This window comes from Humulus lupulus, chromosome 6 (genome assembly GCF_963169125.1).
Source record: "Humulus lupulus chromosome 6, drHumLupu1.1, whole genome shotgun sequence".
Lineage (NCBI taxonomy): Eukaryota > Viridiplantae > Streptophyta > Magnoliopsida > Rosales > Cannabaceae > Humulus > Humulus lupulus.
This window is the reverse complement of record NC_084798.1, coordinates 3958717-3978525: the sequence shown is the minus strand read 5'-3', so window position 1 is coordinate 3978525 and position 19809 is coordinate 3958717. Positions and strand designations below refer to the sequence as shown.

General features: G+C 34.4%; 1 protein-coding gene across 5 annotated transcripts; it reads left to right on the top strand.

Annotated features, from left to right (window-relative positions):
* Window positions 1-268: 268 nt before the first annotated feature.
* LOC133781451 (uncharacterized) lies at window positions 269-3360 on the top strand. 5 transcript variants are annotated; one of them, XR_009870117.1, is made up of 6 exons: window positions 269-396; window positions 950-1117; window positions 2298-2340; window positions 2560-2613; window positions 2766-2990; window positions 3077-3360. XR_009870117.1 is itself a non-coding variant. In XM_062220433.1 (4 exons), exons 1-3 carry the CDS (start codon window positions 355-357, stop codon window positions 2862-2864), a joined length of 309 nt encoding a protein of 102 aa, XP_062076417.1. In that variant the 5' UTR covers window positions 269-354; the 3' UTR covers window positions 2865-2990; window positions 3077-3360. The 5 variants fall into 5 exon arrangements, 2 of the variants coding, with proteins under 2 accessions (XP_062076417.1, XP_062076418.1); XR_009870116.1 differs by lacking the exon at window positions 2298-2340; XR_009870115.1 differs by having other exon boundaries at window positions 2560-2990.
* The last annotated feature ends 16449 nt before the right edge of the window (window positions 3361-19809 follow it).

Genomic DNA, 19809 nt, shown 5'->3' with positions numbered 1-19809 from the left:
TGAATTTTTTTTCCTCTTCATGAGGGGCCCAGGATATTAAAACAAATACTGGTACATGTATTTGCCAAAACGTTAATTTTATATTGTCACTATTATGTGATAAATATTGTATTTATCATCTATTTTATTTTATTTTATTTTGTGTGGGTGAGCGGGGAGGGTTGAATAATTAATAGCTTTCAAACTTTATTGTACGTGACAGATCGAGTCACTTGACCTATATGTGCTTCGAAGTTATTTCGCTTTGCTATAAATAGAGATCGTATGTAGGAAACCTTATACACAAGTCTTTGTTTTCTTTATCCTCTCATATTATATTATACAAATATATAGTTTTCTGTGTTACCTGACGCCATGGATCCGAAAGAAATCTCCATAAATGTTGATGATGAACAGGTACAATTGCAATTCATAGATTTGTATATTCTATTATAGTAAAATTTTGCTATTGTTTTATCATTCATTAAATTATATTCTTAAAATAAAGTCATATTATATATATATGCATATATAGAAAATATATATAATTTTAGTTTGTTACTTTTTACTTAAATGTTAAATTTGACTTTATTTTACAAAACAATACCATAAACGTTATTTTAATAATTTTTATAAGTAATTTATACCATTGTTCTATCACAGTTAAACAAATATTTATTTATTTATTTTCACACACTAAAACAAGTATTTATATATTCTTTTGGATTTCATCGCTCTATAAAAATAAAAATAGGATAAATTAATTAATTACAACCATATTATAATGACAATATAACAAAGGTGTTCATATTAACTAAAATACTAAAGTCAGAGGGTTTCTGGCAAGGTCCCTACTCCCTTTCTTGACTCAAGAAATCAATGAGAAAAATGATTTTTTTTTTAATTTTTAATTTTTAATTTGTATTTATGTTTATTTAATCACAATAATATTAATTTTGTTTTCTTGCAGGGTCTGTTTAAGATTCTATCTCTGACTTGGACAGTTGAGCTTGATGAAGATCATAGATCTGAAAATTTTGGTATAGGAACATTGTTGAATGTTTTATTGGCTGATTCAGAAATTGGCAAGGCTTTTGGTGGAGTTGAACAGATACTAGTAGCTGCTACACCTATTAAGGTGACATTTTTTCAAATGACTTCTGTTTTTGTTTTCAAAAATTTTAAAATAAAAAAAAGTTGGAAGTTTTCACAATAGTTGCTGAACTTATAACGAAACCATATACAATATATATATATAGATAGGAGAAATATTGGCAGAATTAATTGATAGTGATATACCCCCTTTAACTTCACATCATCAAGATCTTATGTTGAAAAATAATCAGTGTGATAAAGGGTAAGGCATTATTATTAGAGCAACGTCAGATTACAATAGTAAATTGAATGCTTTATATTTAGATTAACATAGGGCCCATATATGAGAAAACAAAACAAAATATTGAGACTAATTTAAAATCACTTAAAGCACTATTATCGAAAATTGTAAATTTAACTAAACTGATGGTAGTTTCAAAGCTATATATCATAAAGGAGATCCCTTCTGTAACAAAAGTTACTTTTTTCAATAGAAAAGATTTTATAGAATTCAGAGTAGAACTTTTGGTTTGGATAATATGGAAATAACAAAACAAGATGACAAAACCAACTTTGAAATTGCTTAAAGAAGAATCACTTTGAAATTGCTGGTTTGTCTTTGATGATATATAGTTAGAAGCTTATGAGCTCATATAGATATAGCAATCAATTAGACTTCATCTTTTTGTTTTCATTCTTCTCTGTTTTACTCTCACTACTTTAAAGATGGTATCAATGTAGACAATAATACCATATTCTTTCCTCTAGGACCATTTCTTAATCACTTTCTAATAGTACAGAATGGGAATTGAAAATAACTACATAATCTCTTTGTCGTTAATCAATGTAGATAAACTACCATATTATCACCTCTGATAAAATCCTTCAGAGGCCTTGTTTTACAAATCATAGTGTAAAATAGAGGAAAATGAATGAAATGAGAAGTTTTATTATTGATTGATGAAGAATATTACAAAGAGATGTATATATTGCTACAACATGTAACAAATAGTAATCAAAAGTAATAAAACTAACTAATTGAAAGCTAAGACTAACAACTAGCTGAAGTCACTTGGATTTTAAAGGAATTGTAGATCACCCAAAGTAGAGTTCCTAAGATGTGGGATGACAATCTTAGCTTTCTTTTTATATATAATTGATTATATATATATATAGTCTGACGATACTTAACTAATGTATCATTAATCGTAATGTTCCTGCAGGCTCTAGTTAATTATTTTTCTTGATTATTGTTAATTGCAAGAGGTACGCATGTTCTTTTATTAGAGGAGTTTGAATATCTTAAATATTCATCCATAGTGAAGTAGGTTCTGAGATTAAAATTGTGTGTTGCGGTGATAATGGAAGGTTGAGAACTTGTGTGTTTTAGTGAAGTAGGTTATGGAAAATTTATTTGTGTGCTGTGGAGATATAAGGAAGAAACTTATTGTGTGTTGTTTGAATTGTTTGATTCTTTGTTGACAGATGGTTAGGTCACTATTATAAGGAAAATGTTGCTCGAATTCATCTAGAATTATGGTTTGTTTTCTTATATTTAAATTATGTTGTGCTTGCATTGTTCTTCTTTGATTGGTATTGGGAAGCTCTGTCAAAATTTAAGTTAAAAAGATAGTATATTAATAGGAATATGACAACGCTAAAAATTTGTTATGGGAATTTTCTACATGCAGGAGGATTTTAGTCGAATTTTAGGGAAACCTCTGTCGAATTTTTTTCTAGGAAATGGACAAGAGTTTGATAACAAAGGACATGCTTTCAAAAGAGTATGAAGAGGGAGTTGACAACTTTATTTTCCTCGTCAACCATTACAATCAGTACAATGTGGATTCTATGTTATGAGGATGATGAAAGACTTCGTGACAAAGGAGTTTTCAATGCGATGGCTAACTAGTAACGTAAGTGAAAATATTCATTATTAAAGTTCTAGCTTTAACTCAAGATTAAGTATATTAATTCAACTCATGCAATGAATTATTTTTAGTGTGGCGGGAAGAACTCTTACACAAAGGATGAGATCAACGAAGTGCGTGAAGAATGGGCACAATGCGTCATGAATTTGATTAGTACTACATAGGTCCAGTCACTTTTGTTAACTTAGACTTTTAAGGAGATACACTTACAATGTTAACTGAGACTTTCTTGAAGATATACATACTTTTATTGTCTAACTATAGTTTACAATGCTTATATGAGTAATTTGTAATTAACTTTAGACTCGTTATTTTGGATACTTAGTTCAAATTCTAGTATTTTATATTACTATGATATCTATTTTGTTTTGTTCGGTTTGTTTGTATAAAAAGCAAGATTTGTTTTGGGTATAATACACTTTTTAATAAAAAAAACACCATTGGATGTCTACACCATAAGTCGGTTGGGAACCAACTTATCATGTTTTACACCAGAGGTCGGTGTGCCACACTGACCTACCATGATTTTCACCAAAGGTCGGTTTCTGACCGACCTACCATGTCTTACACCAGAGGTCGGTATATAACCGACCTACCATGTCTTACACCATAGGTCGGTTTGGCGCCAACTGACCTACCGTGATTTTACATCATAAGTCACTGCATGGGAAGTCGGTTCCTAACCGACTTATGAATTTTCAGAAGTCGGTTTTTAACCGACTTATCATGTAATTTTTGTAGTAGTGTCATTACAAGAAAAGAAGCATTGGTTTGGCCAATAGAAGCATTCAACCTTCTTCTGTTTCATTAATTAATTACAATCAAAATAATTAGCTCCTTTGCTTTGGTATTGTACAATGTATTATCTATTGTTCCATGCTTCTCTAAATAAACCAAATGTGTGCTAAAATTAAGTAATAAATTACAAATTTCCATTTTTCAGCTTTTACCATTTTATAGAGCTTTTAATATTATCGGTCAATTGTCATACGTATTTTCCTGAATTAATTAATTTGAATATTTTATCTTACGTATGAATACCATGGAAAAGACAGAAGATTTCAGGTTGATAAACAGGAACAATTCCAATTCATAGATTTGTTAGTGGAAAACTTAGCAAATTGTGGATTACTTAGTCTAACTTAACATGAATATATACAAGTAAGATTAACAACATGAGATGCATGTTCACTATATGGCGGTGTAGCCTTGTTGCTCTTTGCATTAATTATTGGTTGTAGTGTCCTCCTCGTTGATTAATGTTATTCAATTAGAGTCAACAAGAATGCCATAGTTTTCCATAAGCTAGACTTGAGAAACGTGAATGCAACCTTAGGTCAGGAGTAGCAGTCAATTTTTATTTTTGTGAAAATTAGGATACGTTTTTATCTCTTTACTTAATAATTATGTTTACGTATATGACAATATCATTATTTATAGTTTAGTTCTACAGGTTTTAGAAATTTTTTTTTTTTAATGAAATCACTGTAATTTCACATTGATTCTTATGAATAAAATGAAATGACCTGAATGTCCCAACCCCAATCTACAGGACCACTGACAACAAATGTTGCCTTAACCCTGTCATATAAAACATTGTATCTTGGTGCTAATTCGATCAAGTGGTCATTCTGATATTCTTTTGTCCAACTCTTGTGCTGAGATACAGGATCAATGTCCTTGAAATACAATGCATACTCATCTAGTGAGAGAACTTTTCTGCCAAAGAGAACAGATTTAGCTATACTCTGATTCTTGAAGATCAAGAGACAACACCCAAGATCAAGACGTCACAAAAGGAAACAGAACATTATAATACCTAAGAACTTACTTGAACCCATACTCCGACATCACAAGAGCTAGTTCTCCTTTCCTAGCAGCAACAATGAGTTCATTCTCATATATGATAAATTGATGAAACAGTTGGAAACACACTTAATTTGATACAAAAGTAATCCCAAAAGTTAAGAACAATTGCATATAAAGATTTGATGGAAAGTTTCAAGTTAATTAATAACAACGATCCTTTAAACCTTGCTAGGGAATTTTAAATAAGCAGAAAAAAAGTGACAGATATTACAACACAAATGTAAACCAACCAAGTATTCATTACAAGATACCGGGTAAAAAGACCTGAACATTAACAGTTGGAACATCAGTGCATAATATTTATTATGAAGTACTGCATAAAGTCCTCTTTCATGATGCTAATATATATGAATTTCACAAATGATAACGACATATGGTTCCATTGTTTTCGGAAACCAGACTACATACCAAACATGACATAGGGAAATCGTAAACAGACCATGTATTTAAACATCATTTTTAACAAGACAAGTGTATATATCTCACAATTCAGGGACAAATTAAGAAGCATAGATAGCCAAATTAAGAAAGGATTTATGGCCAAGAATCTCATTTACTCCTTTATAAGCAATTACTCATATATCTCAGTGAAGCATTCTATCAACCACCTTTAATGCATTATTTAAAATTTAGTAATATTTACTTCCAGACAACAAGCAAGACAATCACAAGAGTAAAACTAAAAAGCTTACAGATATGTTTGGCCTAACATTCAGTATTTCTCTCTCTCTCTCTCTCTATATATATATATATATGAGTTTAGCCTATATATAAATATTTCTTCTTATCCGAAAACACAACCGATCTAAACAAAGAGTAAATAATTGATGAATAATTGAATCAATGATGAAAAAACCAAAAACAAAATTGAATTAAGAACCTAGAGTGAGGATTATGTTTATAATTAGGGGAAAAGATGGATGAAGATTGAAAAATGAAGATGCAGAAGTACCTTGCAGATGAGAGCTTGAGACCGCGGGAATGGTTGCTAGAAATCCATGAGGGTGATTGGAGAAATGGAAGAGACAATCGGGGATGAGGAGAAAAGAGAGAGAGAGTGTGTGTGTGAGAGAGTCGAAAATTGAGTATGGAGAGAAATGAAAGAGATAATCTATATTTATAGATGATGACTATATGTATTTTTGATCCAAGATTGTAATCTTGATATTGTTGTGAGCCTCTACTTATACTAGAGAAGAACATTGTAATCACATTATTGGACTTTGGTGATAGTGGATGATTTAAGTGAATTCCGGTTCCCGTGGTTTTTTCCACATTGGGTTTTCACGTAAAATCTTAGTGTCTCATTTTTATCATTGTTTATGATTTATATTGCTTGTTGTGCTTTGGTTTATATTGATATTGCTAATTGTTGTGTTTGAGTATATTGTAGTTATTTATAGTATGCTGCAAATTTTTCGAAAATTTCGAATAATTTTCATATCCATAAATTATGTTAATGTCAATAACAGTAGACATGTACGCGCCACTGGTTCTTCCTTACTAGTTCATCTTTTATTCCGGTTCAATTATCTTGATTTGGAGAATCGACAAAACCTCTCAAGACGGAATCAACCTCATCCACCATGCCCTGAGGCCCAACCAGATATATATAAGCTCCAGTATGGACAACCTGTTGAAACACATATGAAATATCTGCTTTTCCATCCAAAAGGTCGTTGAAGTATTTGTAGGCAAAATTGCGTGGGTAATCCTCCTTCTATTGCTTGAATTCGTCGTTATATTGTTGACAATTGAGATCGTTCTTGGCCCCATAGAACAGCAACACATTGCAAGAAAATTTGAACGAAGAAATATCTTCTTTAAAAAAACGACGAAGATGTGCTCTATTGAAATATTAAACTTGATTTATTATGGTTAGTTTCTGGAATTTTCATGAATTTAGAGTTTCTACAGTTTCCATGTATTTACTAGAGTTTCTAGAATGCTCATGTATTTATACAACAAGAAAAAATGGCTTTTACTTCGGTTTTTAAACTGGATTTACTTCGGTTTTCGCTAAAATTCGCAACCGCAGTAGTTCGGAGCGAAGTAAAAAGTAGTTAAAAACTGAAGCGAAAAATAGACTTTCTACTTCAGTTATTATGTAAAAAGCGAAGTAGAAAGTGGGGATTCTACTTCGGTTTTTACATAATAACCGAAGTAGAAAGTGGGGTTCGCTTCCTTGGTGGGCACTTTCTACTTCGGTTATTATGTAAAAACCGAAGTAGAATCACCACTTTCTACTTCGGTTTTTACAAAATAACCGAAGCCTTTTTTTAATAATTATTTCTAATTATTTTTAAATGGCCCAATTTGTTGGTTTAGCTTATACATGATCTTTATTTATTTTCATGTATATCTAATATTAAACAAATTAATACGAGATAGCCTAAAACATGTTTCTAAAGTTGAATCCAAAGATAAACAAATAATATAATACTTACAGTATACGCAACGGAATTAAGAGTCCTTCCTTTAGTTTCTCTAACTCTTCTATCCTTTCTGTCGCAGAGTATTATCAAGAAACTGAACCGATCTTCTATTTTCTTCACAATCTTCCAATGTATCCTTAGAACCACCTAGACTAGTGTGGACAATTCTCAACACATGAGATAGATATAGAGAGAAGAAGAGAAAATAACAAAGTGGCTTAGAAAAGGACTTGTGTTTAGAGAGAATCTAAAACTATCAGAAAATCTGACTTGTGACTTATCAAACTTATGTTTTGACTTCTCTCTAAGCACTCCTTTTATAGACTCAATTAAGCCATTTAATTTAATTAAAAAATCAATAAAATTATAGACATTTTGAAGCCCTAGGTCGAAATTATCATGGGCTATAGGCCCGTGAAATTTCCCATTTGATTATAAGCCCATTGGACTATTTTGCCCCCGGGAGTGTTTTCGGGACCTCGAGTGTTAGGATATGGTTGAGGCTACTTAAGCTTGAAGTAACCTTTTAAAAGAATAAAAGAATGTTCTGTACGTTCTCTCTCCCTCTAAGTTCCACTTTCGTCTCTCGATCGCACTTTCGAAGGAAACTTGAGTTCTAGGACTCGGATTCAAGCAAGGATCGAGGCGTAGCGATCCTAGGGAAGATTAGAAGCTTATTAGCAGGAGGATTTAGTTTGGAAACAACTCAATCGAAGGTAATTTAAGTTTTAAGTTCTAAGTTCTTAAAATTTTTAAGCTTGAATTGGATTTTGTGTTTTAATGTGTTTTTGGGTGATTTGAGACTTGGGTTTTGTTGGTTTTGGATCATGGGGATGTTTGAGAACTTTGATTTTTGAGTTTGGAGATGTTTGGATATGTTTATGGAAGGATTTTAAATGAAGAAATGGAGGTTTTATGGCTGGGTTCGAGGTTGCCGCGACTCTATTCTTGGGCGCTGCGGCTCAAGCTTGAAGAAGCTGGTGGTTTGGTGCTGATGGGCTATTTGAGTTGCGACTCTATTGGGTAGAGCTGAGGCTCTAATTGCTGTCAGAGAGGATTTTTGGGCCTGACTTGAGTGGGGCTGCGGCTCTAATGGTTGGGGCCGCGGCTCAAAAGAGGAAAAGTGACCAAAGTGGGTTTTTAGTCATGGGAACTCAAACCTTAGACCTCGGGATCATTCCTAATACCCGGTTTAGTGGGATTTGATGTCTCGGAGGCTAGGTCTTGGTTCCGGGATTAGTTTTAGAACTTGAACTCAATGGATCACCATTTATGGTTGCAACTAGGTTATCACTAGAGGCTTGGAGTAAGGATCGTGCTTGTGGCTTGTTTACTGGTAACCTGTGCTTGGACCAAAGGTAAGAAAGCTACACCCTGTGTATATGTGACATGCATGGTTATTCTTGATGCATATTGGATGTTTAAATGTAATGCACGAGAAACATGTGATTAGGACATGCTTTGTATACTGAGTATTATTGCTCAGAGCTTGAGCCTCTGTGTTTATACATGATCCTAATTGTGTTGGTAATTATTGAGTAAGCATGTTGAATGCCCTGTATTTGGATATTTGACATATGATATATGGTTGGTGGCATGGTTTACTTGTATATGGTACTGACTAGTCAGGGATACTGACCTAAGAGTCAGAAATGGCATAGCGTCATGAACGCAGGGCCAAATGAAGATTAGATCTAATCGATATCAGCGTTGAATGACTCTATGAGCATTAATGCTGGACCGACCGGAAGGTCGATGAAAATTATAAGAGCTTCTCTAGTCTAAGACTAGTTACCAGAGCCAGGGCCTAAGGCCTAGGTGACTGCTTGTCACATGGCTAGGGAACAGAGTTCCATAGTTTTGACCCTAGAGTCATGAGGAAGGTTATGTTGATGACTAATCATCATGCACCTATCCTGTTTAAGCTAGTGAAAGGATCACTTATTTATATTGGGAATAGAATCCACTTTAGTGACTTGTACCACTGTCACTCTTCTATTCCGGGCCATCAGCCCGGTATGGTTACCGGAACCAACAGTGTTAAATCACTTATCTGATTGAGACTAACTTGATAGTCGTCCACTCAGGTGGGCAGGATTCTTTATCCTGGATACCCATTGTTACGTGAATTCATTTTCCTGCTTGATTAGGGCTATATCTGTTAGGCGTGTGCCTTATGATTTGATGACATGTTATTACTGTTCATGAGCATATTAAGTTTTCTTGCTGGGCTTCGGCTCATGGGTGCTATGTGGTGCAGGTAAAGGCAAAAGAAGGCTGGACCATCCTTGAGTTGGAGAGCTAAGGTGATAATGTGTACATATGCAGCTCCTCGACCACCACGGCCGAGGTATGAACGGGAACTGGGGTAAAACCCTGTTTTGTCGCCTAGATCGGCTAGTTGTAAATATTTTCTTGTAATAGACCTTTAAATTATATTTTTGGGATCCCAATGTATATAATAGACCTTCTAATGAAACGTTTCATCTTAACCAACATTTCTAATCCCTAAACTGCTAATCATACTTAGTTACACGATTTTGGCCAAATGACTCGATTAGCTAGTTTAGCACTGTATACAAGGCACACTGTAATAGTCCTTGGAGTTTGGGGCGTTACATTCATCTCTCTCTTTTAGAATACTCACCTCTATATTAATGGTTTTTAGGAGTGTTCCAAAATGGCGACCTTGTTCTCATTATCCAGGTATTTTGGTAAGGAAAATAGGATAGTTCTTATGTGATATGTGCTATGTTCATATAAAAGTGTTATGATTATGCTATAGTATGATTTTATGTGTTATGATATATGCATGTTTTGGGGCTTATAGTTGTTATATAGCAAACCCTATCACTTTTATGTTTTGGGGCTTATAGTTGCTATATAGCAAACCCCAATAGTTATATGTTTTTAGGGCTTATAGTTGCTTAACTAGCAAACTTCATTGTAGTTTGAGGCTTATAGTTCTTAGTTGGCAAACCCCAATAGTCACAATGTACATGGTTTAGAATTATGATATATGTGTTATAGTATATGATATATGTTCATAGTTTATGTGTATGATTATGTTTCATGCTTGTAGTAGATTTTCCTTGCTGGGCATTAGGCTCATTCCTTTATGTTTTGTATGTGCAGGAAAATAGTTATGGCGGCGGGAAGATTCTTGGCAGTTTGGGAATGTGTATTGAGGGAGAATGGAAATCGGTGGACTGCGCAAACGATTCGAGGATGAAGTTGTTTAAGTCTTTTAATTATGATTTATATGTATTTTTTTCCGCACTTTGTTTTGTAACGAATTTTAAGATTTAAGTTATGTTCTATTTTATTTTCAAACAATGGGATCCCATACCCAAACCGCATTTTTATGTATTTAACCTTTGCTTTATAGTTTATAATAAAGTTATGGTTATTTCATATGTATGTTTTCCTTAAGATTATTGTCTATGTATAGTAGTTATTAATGGTCCATAGTCTAGAATAGTTGGGTCGTTACAGTTGGTATCAGAGAAACAGTCCATTCGCATGAAGTTCTCCTCGATACACACGCTCAAGCTCCGAATCTAATCACCAATGTAAGTGTTTATGTTATAGTTATCATGTTTATGTTTATTATGTTTACATTTATTTTAATAGCCTGATTTTTTTTATGTTAGTTTATTGTTATTTATTTTGCATTTATGATTGTACTTAGTGAAAATCGTTTTCCAAATAAATATCATTGTTATTTATTAGTATTAGAGCTTACGTTACTTAGGCTCATGTAGACCCTCACAGTATGCATATGAAGATCAGAAAGGCGTCAGCTACTGCATTGTAAGTATATTTTTAAGTTCTGCAAGTACTTTTGAGTTGAACCATAATTGTGGGTTTCATAATGACTAGATAATGGTGATGATGAAGAGAATAGTTATGTCCGGCCGAGGATGAGGGGCTAAGGAAACCTGAGATTATTGGATCCAAAGGACTAGGGAAATGAAAATGAGCCTGAGGGGTAGCTATGATAAATTCGAGAGGCTAATTAAGCATATCATGGCAGTGAACTATGTCATTCAAGAGATTAAGTGGGTAGGGAGCTTACTTAAGTGTCTATAGTGTTTTGAGGTTCTAATGAGCACAATCTCATGGCAGAGTGTTAGGGATGCTCTTAACCAGGCCTAGAGCGAGGTAGCTCACTTAGAAGGTTAAGCCCCAAATCAATATTCGGCTATGGGGAAGAGATTCCCTAGGATCTACTTTGAGAACATGACAAAGAAAGTTAGGTTTAACCCTTTAGGGTTCAATAAAATAAACCATAGTAAGAAGAGGTGGGTACAAGGAACCCCTAAGCCACCCAGGGGAGTGATTAGGGAGTTGTCTCCAGAACTTAGGAAAGAATATGAGGATTCATTCCCAGTCCATATGGTAGTCTATGACACGAACAGCAGTCAGGCCAGGGCTAGAATTGGGATTTATAAGTTATTTCCTTTCTGGTTAGTGAGTGAACGGGGGGTTCTGTCCTTGCATGATTTTTATGATGTTAGACTGTTGTATTTCATTTATTTTCAGTTGACTACTTATGCATCGAAATCGTGTATCAAGTTTGAAGTAATATTAATGATAAGTTGTTATGCTCTTTTCTCTTTATTATTCATTGTTATGAAGTATGTTAGGTTTGAAACTCAGTTTATATTATTTTTATTGTTCTTCTTGAGTATTGAGTAGAATGTGTTAGGCCTTTTTCTAAATGGATAGAAGATTAATCGTTCGTAGTTTAGACTCTTTGGCTCAAGCTCCACAAAGAGTTGTACGACAAAGAGCGAATAGGGCTCAGGCACCAGAAAACTCGAACCCAGAAAATGTCAACATGGATACAGCTACGATGTTGGGAATTAATCACGCGCAACCTGAAGAGATTGCTCGTCTTTGACAAGAACTTAATCGGGAACCTAGGGTTGGAAGGCCACTAGCCCAGCAAGTTGTGGAGGTGAGGCCACAACAACTTGCTCAACCAGATTCGGTATACGAACATTTCCGGAAGCTGCATACTCCACCTTTCGAAGGAGGTGTGGATCCTATGGAAGCTGAAGAATGGATGAGTTCTATGGAATTGATTTTTGAACTAATGTAGTTGGATAACCGAGCTAAAGTATCCTGTGCTAATTATATGCTGAAGAAGGATGCCCGCATCCGGTGGGAGAACACAAAGCTTATCCAAGATGTCAGAGCTATTACATGGGTGGAGTTCGTACAAGTTTTCAACGAACAGTTTTAGACTGAGTCTATCAGAGCTTCTAAGGTGGATGAATTTGTGAATTTGATCCAAGGAGATACTACTGTATTCTAGTATGCGCAATAGTTCAACATGCTGGCTAAGTTTGTTGGAGATTTAGTGGCCAACAAGGAAGCTAAGGTGGATAAGTTCATGAGAGGACTTAAGCCAATGATTGCTCGAGATGTAGAAATGGCTAGTATAGAGAAGTTCGTGTTCAAGGGAGAAAGTACGAGACCCTAAATGCCAATCATCTCAGTCCTCAAGGGAAAGAGGATATGATGGGAAAGAGGTGCCAAGCATTCCTGTCTAGTATAGTGGACACAACTAAGAACACGCCACAACGGCCTGAGGACATTAAAGTGGTGTGTGAGTAATCTGAGGTGTTCCCAGAGGATCTACCAGGCTTTCCCCCGGATCGAGAGATCGAGTTCGTGATCGAGTTAGCACCAGAGACAAACCCTATTTCAAAAGCATCGGATAGGATGGCGCCTTCAGAATTAAAGGAGTTAAAAGAACAGCTGCAAGAGCTGCTTGACAAAGGATTCATTCGACCAAGTCACTCACAATGGGGAGCTCCGGTACTATTTGTCAAGAAGAAGGATGGATCGTTGCGTATGTGCATTGACCATAGGGAACTAAACAAGGTGACGATAAAGAACAGATATCCGTTACCTAGAATTGACGATTTGTTTGACCAATTTTAAATCCAAAACAATCCAAAAACAACAAAATTATTGCTAAATTTACATAAGAAAACATAACACATACACCAATAACATATCAATTAATTTGATACATGTTCATTCATGAAAATAAACTAGCAACCTATGTCTCTGAGACCAATTGTAGGAAAAACTCATTGCAGGATCTTCATTTATTTTCATGAAATTTACATATTATCAAAAAAACATGCAAATTCCTAGAACATGATCCTATGAAATTGATACAAATACAAAGTAAAGTAAAAGCTTACATTACGCAGCGGAACTAGAACAACTCCATCCTTCAATCACTCTAACCCTTGATTCCTTTATGTAGCAGAGTATTATCAAGAGATTGAACAAGATCAGCAACATAGTCTTCCTCACCAAGACTTTGAACAACCTAGAACTAGTGTAGGCTGGTTCTCAACACATGAGAAAGAGATCTTGAAGAGAAGAAGAAGAGAGAGTGGCCAAGAAAGGTTAGATTGTCTAGGTTTTCACTTACCAATCAACTGAAGCTCATTTCCTTATGAAAACCCTAGATATCATATTCCTTATATAGGCAACTTAATGGAATTTATTTAAATTTAAATTAATTAAAAATAATAAACAAAAATAAAAGTCTTGGGCTACCATAAATGGACTTGGGCCCAATCTCTTTGTTTTGAATTTAAATCTCAATTAGGCCTAAATTCAAAATCTTTTATTTATTTATTTTTTAATTAATTAATTAAATCATTTTTAAAATTAACTAATTATAATTTGAAACTTGATTTAATATTATTTATTTATATTGATACCAATTTATCGATATTAATAAATTTACCCAAAGATTTTCTTTTATTCTTAAAATCTCATATCTCTATATATTTTCCAAAATTGACCTAGTCAACTTTAAAAATCCTAATTGATAATTAAATCAATTAATTGAGACATTCTAATGATACTCAAAGGTGATGCAGAGACCATGGATCCATGAAATCAAGCTCCAACAAGTTACCGTGAATTTATTTACGAATAATTTCACTACCTTATTAATTCCTCGTGACTCCACTATAGACTCGGAATTGAACTCTTGAATTCATAGAACGTATTTTCAAAACCATAAATACGTTATCCATTGTTATAACCATTACAATCAGTCAATCCTCTATTGATGACTTACTAACGAGCTGGGTTGAAATTACCGTTTTACCCCTCATCAGTATTTTATCCTTAGCTCCCACTAAGTTCTTTATAAATGATATTTCTGTGAACTTAATCACAGAAATGAGATCTCAATCATTTAACCTTTTGAACAAAGCAATTAAGGAAATCATCTTTTCACTTCTCATACAGAAGTTATAGATTTCGTATCTATGAATAATACTCCTACTCAATTACACTAATAAATCTCCAAGATGTAAGTATGGGCTAGACCGTAGGGTAAGCTGGTAACAAACAAGTCAAAAGATTTAAATAATATAATTAGCAGAATATTATCACTCAGAATTAAGATCGACTTAACATATGGTCAACGTTGTGACATTGATTAGATTTTATAACAACGATACTTATTTATCAATCAATAATCAATATCGGTTCTAGTCCAATGTAACTAAATACATCCGATCTTATCTACTTGGTCGATGCCTTGGACAAGACATCATACCCTGAATGTGTAAGTAGATCATATCGTAGATTGTCTAATCAGTGAAAATCCAATGTACTGATCTAATCTTAGGACTTGTTCTTTTGAACATATAATTACAACTATAATCCACCGTGACCTAGTCACTATAATTGTAACTATCTATATGTTCAGGATTTTATAAATGTTTGTATTATTTCAATAATCCTGTAATAAAACAAGTAAGCAACACGGTTGTCAAAATAAATGATTTCTACTACTTTTATTGATAATATGAAATCGTGCTACATGTCCGACATGGTTTTATAAGGGCATAAAACCCAACAAATGCAACATGTGGTTCCATAGTTGATAGCAGAGGAATTGCATAATAGCCCAAAAAGTTGCCGCTTCATCATGCAACACTACTCTGAAACCGACTATCATGTCTTAGGAATTAACAGTTGCATTAGCATTCACTTTTACAATCCCATTCTCTAGTGGAAGGCGAACATTTTGAATATCGTCACTCCGAGCTGGTGCCGAAATTTGTTAATTGGTACCGAGATAAGAAATCATATGCCCAGCTACTACAAACTCATCTTGAAACTAAACACTATCATGCACCATTGTATTTCTTGCATGTTCAATAAACTTGCATGTTGTTTATGATGGTATAAAATTTAAAAATAAATTTTACATTTTTTGTATATGGCCAAAGAATTTTGTATAGGTTCCCACAGCGGCTCTACCAACACTATTCAAGGCAAGAGTTGATATAAATAAAAAATTGTTGAAAGAAGTACATATTTAAGAAGAAATTTGTTCTTCGAGCTAAATATACAATTATGTGATAATAGTGATTAATTAATTAATTACAAATTAGTTGTAATTAACAAAATTAATTCATATTTAATTATTATGTAATTTTTGAAATTATATTAAATAACTAAATTTATTTTTCGAAATTATATTAAATAATTAATTAATTATAATTTTCAAAATTATAATAAATTAAATATTTAAATTTTGAAATTATTATTTAATTTTAATTGGTTTTAATTAATTAGTAGAATTAATTAATTATTCTAAAATATTATTTTAGAGTTTTTTTTTTAATTTTGAATCACAATTATAGTACTTTTTTTTCCTTCAAGTGACTTTATTTTATATAAAAATATTTATATAAACAGAAAAAATTCACATGGGCGGCTAATATGAAAGTGCTGAGAATGTGTACGTGGTGATCAGATTAGTAGTACTTGATTGAACAAAGAGACTAATTAAGTATAGTAGAAGAGAAATATAATGCTATAATTCCTATGCTGATTGAATTAAATACTATAATAATAATACTATAATACATGCTTATAGTACGTGGTGATCAGATTAGTGTGTAGCTTATTCTAGCTCACCAATTCCATCGTCGTTACCTTGATGCCGAGCAAAATTGTCAAACTCAGCTCATGCATATGCTGATGACGTGGCTTCTGAAACTTTATGATGAACTGTACAAGTATTATATAGATACTTGCTTATTTCGAGCTTACATTTTATAAGCCTATCTTTCGAGATCATAATTTCCATTCTTAAAATTTGGGTGTAACATTTTGTCCCCTCAAAAGTGTTGGTTCGAATCCTATGAGAAGGAAACTTTTGAACTTCTCCTTTTGAAAAACATGCCACCTACCATACACGAGTATGGACATGCATCACTCAGGGATTGCACATTTAGAGTACTTGAGTGCCATTTTTTTCTGTGCACGTCCATTCCGATTCTTTTTGCCACCAATGTTATAACCAAACCCCATCCATCAGATCAAGTCACAATCCAAACCAAAGGTCCGGACTCATTCGTCCTTTGATATCCCACTGGGTCATATATATATATATAAGTCCTCTCTTCTCGACCTACTACTGTGTGCTTACAAATGGCGGATCGTTCAATTAAACATCTTCGTGGAGTGATTGAGGATGTACTAGTAAAGGTGGATAAGTTCATCTTCCCTGTAGATTTTATTATTCTTGATATGGAGGAGGATGAGAATATTCTGATTATTCTTGGAAGTCCATTTTTAGCTACCGGTAGAGCGTTAATTGATGTTCAAAAGGGTGAGTTGAAGTTACGAGTGCAAAAAGAAGAGGTAATCTGTCACGACCCGACCCCTAGGCCGTGGTAGATTTGTAATATCCATAACTTGGGTGGTCAAATGTCAAACTTTGACCCTCGTTGAAAAATAGTCTTTATAAATGATCGTTTAATTTATATTATATCGTACTATAATTATAAGTTAAAATAAGGAAATAACTCCTATAATTAGATATAAAAATATTAGTAATAAAAGTATGATCATTTATCATTATACATAAAACAATAATATTCCCACAGTTATGTAATCACCAAATAGTTAAATTTACTAAGTCATAAACACCCAAAATAATACTTAGCATCCACCATTCCTCATCTCTAACTATTTCATAGCTCATTTAGATATACCGATCATTAGATTCGAAGTCAAATACATAAATAATGCTCAAAAGATAAGACAATGACCCGAAATAGAAATAGGCTAAACACATTGGCTCCATCGATAATTCATCTTTTCCACGTTCGCGTCACTAGGCTCCTGGAATGGGAGAGATAGGGGTGAGCTTATAAAGCCCAGTAGGAAAACAACTAATATCATGGACCCAAAAGTTTAATAAAACCCCTGCATAGTTAGTTTTGAAAGCAAAACATATATCATCGTGTATAATACCAAAATAGAGAGAAACCATAAATAATCATAAGGGCATAGCTACGAGTGCACATCACATCGTCCACTAGACCCCTAGTTCCCGTTACCCACCATAGAAAATCCGACATCCTAAACCGAGTAGCCGGACCTGATAACCACCACAAGGGGAGGCTCAGAACACTTCCTGTATACAGATGCTAGGTCTTTACACCTACAGGTGAGTGGACACCTGATCTACCTATGATGACACAGAGACTAGGTCGTGAAACAACAACGTGCACCAATCATGATCACTATGGCTCTCATCGGTATAACCAAATGGATGTAAACATGAAAAGAAAGAAACATATTCCCTTTATATTTTAGAAAATTGGGCAGCATAACAGCTGCATTTGAATAAAACCCAAAAATCATAATCTGCATAAATAAGTGAACAAAAATATATTTGACACCCAGTGCCCTCAGAACAGATCAGAAAACATGCAGATTAAGTTTTCAATTTTTCAAACATTTTATAAATATCAAAATTGGAATATGTTTAATGCAATTCAATACGAGTAAAATAAGTCCAATAGTCTAGTTGACTCCCTACCTCTTTAGAATTTAATCCGAGCCCAAAGCAACGCTCCTAAGCTTATCGATGATCTTAGAATGATTTAGTCCAATTTTAATATCACGTTTTTTCTATGTGCACCAAATGAGCAAACGATTATCATCATAGCATTCCTTATTCAAAATCGTGTCCAATGACATATAATATGACCATAATTAAAATTTCAAGTTCCGGAACCTCACCCAAGCGGTGCACAATAGCGGTTGGTGGCGGTACTGGAAACGTCGACGAATATATGCATGGCATATATCAAAACGATCCTCTCGATGAGTACATCACGAAAGTACAGCTCCTTCGCCCAAATAACCTCCGGTGTCGCCGAAAAACGCTTCCAAAGGGCGGAGATACCCAAAATCTTGCCGGAGAAAAACGGCGAGTTGACCAGAATGACTTAGTGGGTTTTGTTCCTCTCTTCATGTTGGTTCCAAAGGTACCAACCACTTTCCGAGTGGTGGTCGGAGTTGGCCGGAAAACACAGTCAAAGTTGACGGACCAAAACTTTGACTAACTTTTCCGAACAACTTACGGCGAGTTGGGCGGTGCCGCTTGGTAGTTGAGGTCGCCGGAGCAAGGCGAATCCAATGAGCCGCCGCATGTCAAAAATAGTGGTTACCGGAGGTTGGGTCTTAGTGGTGGTGGTGGTGTGTTGCCGTGGAGAGAAGAGAGAAAGAAGAGAAGAGAAAAGAAAGAGAGGGCAGTCGGGGAAAGAGAAAAAAAGGAAAAGAAGAAGAAAAAAAAAAAAAAGAGTCCATTGACTCTTTTCACTTAAGTGGGTCCAACTCGTAAAAAATATACATATATATTTTTCAGTCTTTACATAATCGTAATGCCCCGCATCACTATACGGTTGTTTTCTGGATTGACGATTGGTCCTACAAACCAACACGAGTCTTTCGAGCGTGCTTTGTTCTCACTCGCCATGCTTCTTGGGAAAACTTACCAGGAGATCACTCATCTTGAAATTACCACAGGTCAAGCACGTTTAACTTTGGAGTTTTTAAGTGATGGGCTACCGAAAAGAAGAAGTATCTTGTTGGTATAGGTAGTACTCATCAATCCATTTTATAAAATTCACTTGTATATTGTCAAACCTTTTTTTTAAAAAAAAAATACACACACATGAATTCATCCACTACAACAATATTAAGTATATATTACATTAAAGAATAACATATTTTTAAAAATGCTATTATTAATGGGGGATTAAAATTAACACGGATGAATAGTGGGGATTAAAATTTTTGGCGCCTTATGACTAAAATCCCAGGCGGCAAAATGAATTTATGCCCAAAATTCCCTTTCTCTCAGATTTTCTCAAGCCTTTCTCTAAGTTACCCTTTCTCTCAGCCTTAATCTCTCTCTCACGAAGCCCTCTCCGCCCTCACGAAGACTCACCGCCCTCAACTCATCTCTGCCTCCGCCCTCACCGAAGTCTCTCCGCCCTCACCGAAGTCTCTGCCTCACGAAGACTCGCTCCAGAGTCGCGTCTCTCTGCCTCTTCGTCTGGACAGTTGTTGTGTTCATCGATCGCCTCAGCGACGAGGAGTCTCTTTCACTCTCTTCCGATCGTGGCTGGTATTGCTTT

Bases quoted from the DNA above. Each gene is read 5' to 3' on its own strand.
- LOC133781451 (XM_062220433.1), top strand. From the start codon at position 355: ATGGATCCGAAAGAAATCTCCATAAATGTTGATGATGAACAG. The intron at 397-949 runs GTACAATTGCAA...GTTTTCTTGCAG, and splicing joins TAAATGTTGATGATGAACAG to GGTCTGTTTAAGATTCTATC. The intron at 1,118-2,765 runs GTGACATTTTTT...TTCTACATGCAG, and splicing joins TAGCTGCTACACCTATTAAG to GAGGATTTTAGTCGAATTTT.